Raw genomic sequence first — 5,657 nt, forward strand, 5'->3', positions numbered from 1 at the left:
AGACCAGGCTGGCCTCAAACTCACAAAAATCTGCCTCCTGAATGCTGGGAATAAAGGCGTGCGACACCACAGCCCAGCTACAGATTTATTTATTTATTATATAGGTTACATCTTAAATTGAGCATGCTCAGATGCAAACCCCATTCCTGCAAAGCATCCCGTGTGAAAATGTAGTTCTGGAACATTCTTACTGTCTCTAGGGGGAGAGCATGAAGTTTTGGTGTGTACCATGAGCTGCTGGCCGTATCTTGGCTTTGAACTCCCATGGGGCACTGTATAATCACCTCAGAAGCCTTAAGATAAATTTCTATAAGGACTGCTCTGCAGAGAAATGCATGGCCCGTCTCCAAATGGTCTGTCTTCCTAGCACCTACAGTTGGAGCTATATACATTTTCACATTAAACTTTTGATTTGATAACTTTTTTCTGAAACAGAGGCTCAAACAGTTTTTTAAAACTTATTATTATTATTACTACTACTATTATTATTTTAGACAAGGTCTGAGAGCATTGTCCTGGCTGGCCTGGAACTCACTACATAGACCAGGCTAGCATCAAACTCATAGATCTGTCTGCTTCCGCCTCCCAAGTGCAGGGATTAAAGGCTTATGTAACCACACCTACGTAAAGATTTTAAAAATTTTCTTATATGTATGTGTATCTGGTCTGCATGTATGTCTGTGCACCAAGAATGTGCCTAGACCCCTGAAAATGGGTTTACAAACTGTTATGAGCTGCCACGTGGGTGCTGGGAATTAAACTCAGGTCTTCTGGAAGAGCAGCCAGTGCTTTAAACCACTGAGCCAACTCTCCTACCCACTAGCAAAATTTTACATTATAAACCCAAATACATCCCATTATAAATCAAAGTCCACACACTATAGAAATTTAATTATCTTGTATTTCCCTGCATCTGCAGCCGTCCTGCCATAGGTGGTGCTGATCCGTCTGCAGTTAGTCAATGGAAAAGACGAGAAATAGTGCTACGTGCACATACCTTTAAACCCAGCACATGGGGAGTGGGGCGGGGGAGGGGGCAGGCTGTCTCTGAGGCCAAGGCTACATAGTGAGACCCTATCTAGGAAAAAAAAGAGAAAATGCCAGAAATAAGTTGTAAATTTTAATTGACTTCCATTATGGTAAATTGTTACAATTTTTCTACTTTACAATTAATGTTGTTAATCTCTTACTGTGCCAAATTTATAAATTAAAACTCCATCATAGGTATACTGTACATGTGGAAAATAGAACAGATGGGGCTCACTGCTTCCCAGCTCCAGTTGCCCACTGGGGGTCACGAAACACATCCATCCCTCAGATGAGGAGCTGCTGTATCAAATCCACAACAGTGTTCTTGACAAACCATGTTCATTGAAACCACAACAGGAAAAGATACAAACGTCTGGACACATCAGAAAGAATGCCAACTTCTTGCTAGACAATGAGCTTAATTATTCCTGTCATGATACCAACTACATCACGCTGCTTTCTCCACACATTATTAATACCCACAGCTGTACCAGGGAGAATAATTTTTAAGAATCAGGGTTTTCTTAGACCACTTTGCTGATGCAATGCTATAATACGGTGAAAAGACCTGGATTTTATTCCTTGAGACAGGGTGTTGCTACAGCCCAGGCTGGCCTTGAACTCTTGATCCTCTTGCTTCTGCGTACTGAGTTTACACACATGCACCACCAAGGCAGGCAAAATTGCTTTTTTTCTCTTACTACTAGTGACTATGATGGTCACTGGTGACCTAGCGGTAGACAAAAAGCTAGATTTCTTGAGTGTGACTACATGAGAACCCTGAGCTTCCACAGACAACCACAGCTGAGAGCCACTCGCCGTCTTAAGATTTCAGCGACACCCTCTCACCCTGAATGCTCGCATCTGAAGTGATCTCCTCTGAACTATGTCGCCATGGAGCCTGGCTCTACGGTCAATTGCTCTGGGCTGCCCCAGTTGCCTCTGCTGCAGGGCTAGTCTCCATGGCGACCAGTGCTGAGGGTGGACCGAACATTCACCTCTGACACGGGCCTGCTCCGGTCATGGTTTGTGTTCCTTAGCACTTTTAAGGCACTCAAAGCTCTCTATAGAAGGTCTAACCCCACATCCAGGATTTGCTCACCTTTGGCTGCAGGCTAGGAACTTGAACTTGACAAAGCTACAGGCCAAGACCCCATTCTCAACCCAGAAAATCCCATTCTCTGGATGTGGGGCCCAGGAGTTCTTGGGGCTATTCTTGGAGCTGGGATTGTAGCTCAGTGGAAGAGCACTTGGCCTCGTCTGGGATACTCAGGGTCTTGGGCTCAATCCCTAGCATAGCATAGAAATGCACAGGTCTCCTCACAGGAGGGCCTGGTACCACAGTGTCAATATCCTGATTTAATAGCCTATCCGTGATAAAACCAAGATGGAAGCAATAAAAGAATCACATTCTTAAAGTCATGACTTCAGGCTTGTGCACATTTACATTAGGAATGTAAACTGCCAGGAACTGGACCTCATTCCCGTATCCCAGTACATGGGAGGCTGAGACAGGAGGAATGCTGTGACTTAAAGACCAGCCTGGACTACATAATGAGTTCCAATCTGGGGTACAAAATAAGACACAGCTTCAACACCTTCCAAAGAGGGGGAAAAAAAGAGGGAGAGAGAGAGAGAAATATATTGCTGTATAATTTAAAGCAAATGCAGGCCCACATCCAGCTCACTGAGTCCAAATCCAGGTGTTTATCAAGTTCCAGGTGATTCTTAGAACACTGGGTGGTGGTGGCGCACGCCTTTAATGCCAACACTTGGGAGGCAGAGGCAGGTGGATCTGTGAGTTCAAAGCCAGCCTGGTCTACAGAGCGAGTTCCAGTAGCCAGGATTGTTATATAGAGAAACCCTGTCTCAAAACAACCCCTCCCCGAAAAGTCTGGGGAACTCTGCCAGTGTCTCCCCGTAGTTAAAAGCCAGGCCTAATGGCGAGAGCCTGTAAACCCAGGCTCTCTGGAGGCTGAACAACTTAGTGAGACCCAGTCTCAAAAGAAATAAACCACAAAGAGGGCTGGGTGTAGCTCAGCTCGGTAGCAGAGTGTTCGCCTAGCATGCACAGGGCCTTAGGTTCAATCCTCCTGTACCTCCCCCAAACCGAAGAGGAGGACATGCTGGCTGAAGATCAAGCTCTCCTATGCACAGGAACATCGTGTTTGCCCGTGACCCACACGAAGAGTGCTGGTAAAGAGTCAAAATCGCCTCTGCTGCCTCAGGCCTTCAGGAGCAGGATGCTCTGGGAAGGGCAGTGCTCACTCACAGCTCCGTCTTCAGCTTCTCATACAGGTCATCCTGGTCAATCATGTCCTCGTTGCCGTTCCAGCGATGGTAGGCAAGGAGAGCTGCATTGTAGCCGGCAATGGCGCTCATCTCCATGCAGCTCGCAGCAAACTCGATGCCGTTGAGGTAATAGAGCCGGTCGTGGAGGATGATGGAGGGGCACTTCTGGGGGGGCGCATAGTGAGGGTAGGGCAGCCAGTGCTTCCGCGCCGCATAATCATAGGACAGGAAGAGCTTTGAGACCTGATCTTTGGTGAGGACGTCCCTAGAGAAGGTCTTCCACACGTGCATGCCGTCCACCGCCGGGGCAGGACCCTCCTTATCTCTTACAGAAGCCACAATGGACAGGCTGTTAATAAACATATCCGAGTCGTCAGTGACAAGAACCGTGGAAAGGCCAAACTGATCCTTGGGTCTGGAGCTGAAGAGAGTGGAATTGAGCTCTCCTTGAATGAAAGTTGTCACCAGGTGCTGATACGGGTCATTGAATTCCTCGATGGGTGGGTCAAAATTGCGGAAAGTTATGTCGGACATCTTCTGGTTCAATGGCGTAGCCACAAGGACGATGTCATAGAAGCCAGAATGGGTCTCAGCTCCTGTTTTATAAACCACTTCATACATCTTCGTGGGACTTCCTAGAGAGCATGGAGAATACAGTTCTTAGTGCTTCTAAAAATAACCCTGCAACATTTCTTGTCTTGGTTTGTATACATGTGCTTCTGTGTGTGGAGGCCAGAGGTTAACCTCAATGGTTCTCCCAGGAGCTGTCCATCTTTAATTTATTTTAAGATTTATTTATTATGCATACAGTGTTCTATCTCCATGTATGCCTGAAGACCAGAAGAGGCACCAGATCTCATTACAGATGGTTGTGAGCCACCACGTGGTGGCTGGGAATTGAACTCAGGACCTCTGGACAGGCAGCCAGTGCTCTTAACCGCTGAGCCATCTCTCCAACCCCCTTGCCTTTTTTTTTTTTTAAGATTTATTTTTATTATTATTTTATGTATTAAAATGTTAGCCCACATGTATGTCTGGAAACTAAGTGCATGTCTGGTGCCTGTGGAGGCCAGAAGAGGGTGTCAGATCCTCTGGAACTGGAGTTCCGACAACTGTGAGCTGCTATGTGGGTGCAGAGAATTGAACTTAGGTTCTTTGCAAGAGCAGCAAGTGCCCTTAACCACTGAGTCATCTCTCTAGCCTCCCACCTTCCTTTTCTCTCACTGTAGCTCATCATAGGCTATGCTGGCACCAGCGAGCCCCAGGGATGTTCTTCTCGACTCTCTCCAGCACCACAGCTACAAGCACTTGCCAGAACGCCTGGCTCTCTGTGTGGGTCCTGGATTAAACTCAAACTCTCATGCTTGCGTGGCAAGCACTTCCCTGAAAAGGCTCTTATTTTCCCAGCCCTGCTTTTATTTTGAGAGTGTCTCATGTAGCTTAAACTTACTATGCTGTCAAAGAAAACCTTGAGCTTCTGATCCTCCTGCTTCCACTGCTGGAGTATCGGAACTAGAAGGTAAGTGCAGCCACCTAGTTTCTGTGGTGCTGGAGATCAATCCCGTGACTTCACGCATGCTAGGCAAGTACTCTACCAACCAAGATGCACACCCAGCCCATGACTCTAGTGTGTGTGGTGTGTGCACAGGTACATATACACACCTATGTAAGTATGTGTCTGCAACTGGACATGCACACAAAGGCTAGAAGAGGACACGGAGGGTCATGTTCTATCGCTCTTTGCCTTGTTCCCTTAAAGCAGGGTCTCTCACTGAACCTAGGGCTGGCAGTAAGAGGACACGGAGGGTCATGTTCTATCGCTCTTTGCCTTGTTCCCTTAAAGCAGGGTCTCTCACTGAACCTAGGGCTGGCAGTAAACTGTAGTATTATTTTTATCTATACTATCCACAGTACGGGGGGGGGGGGGGGGCGTTTGCAAGCATATCTGAAAGACATCTGGTTCTTGTTTTTAAACAAGAGTGCTGGGGATTTGAACTCAGGTCCTCATGCATGTGCAGAAAGTGCTCCTACCCACTAGGCCATTTTTCCAGGCCAGAAAAATCTTTTCTTCTGGTATCTCTTAAAAGTCCTGGCATCTCTTATAAAATTATAGAACAGCTCATGCAGATATGTTCCCAACTGTGCTAAAGGGCATGACCCTGGCTCATTGGATATAGAAAAAAAAAACCTCATTCTCAAAGGGAAGGTTCCACATTTTGTTCTTACAGAGTAGAAAATTGTCCTCAAAGTAATACAATTGGATATATATTCCTTAATTTTTTATAAGCATAAAGAAGCTATTAGAAGTATAGAAGTATGGCACCTGGGCCGGGCGG

The 5,657-nt window shown here is 46.4% G+C and overlaps 1 protein-coding gene across 1 annotated transcript in view; it reads right to left on the reverse strand.

The window, feature by feature from the left end:
- Positions 1-1,107: 1,107 nt before the first annotated feature.
- Pcyox1 (prenylcysteine oxidase 1) overlaps positions 1,108-5,657 on the reverse strand; it is a 10,299-nt gene continuing 5,749 nt past the window's right edge. The window contains exon 6 of the mRNA XM_050165330.1: positions 1,108-3,956. Coding sequence (XP_050021287.1) covers positions 3,298-3,956 — 659 coding nt within the window. The 3' untranslated portion in view covers positions 1,108-3,297. The remainder of the gene's footprint in view (positions 3,957-5,657) is intronic.

The sequence above is a fragment of the Alexandromys fortis genome, unplaced genomic scaffold (genome assembly GCF_014885135.2).
Source record: "Alexandromys fortis isolate MF-2015 unplaced genomic scaffold, M_Fortis_MF-2015_v1.1 scaffold_158, whole genome shotgun sequence".
NCBI classification, from domain to species: Eukaryota; Metazoa; Chordata; class Mammalia; order Rodentia; family Cricetidae; genus Alexandromys; species Alexandromys fortis.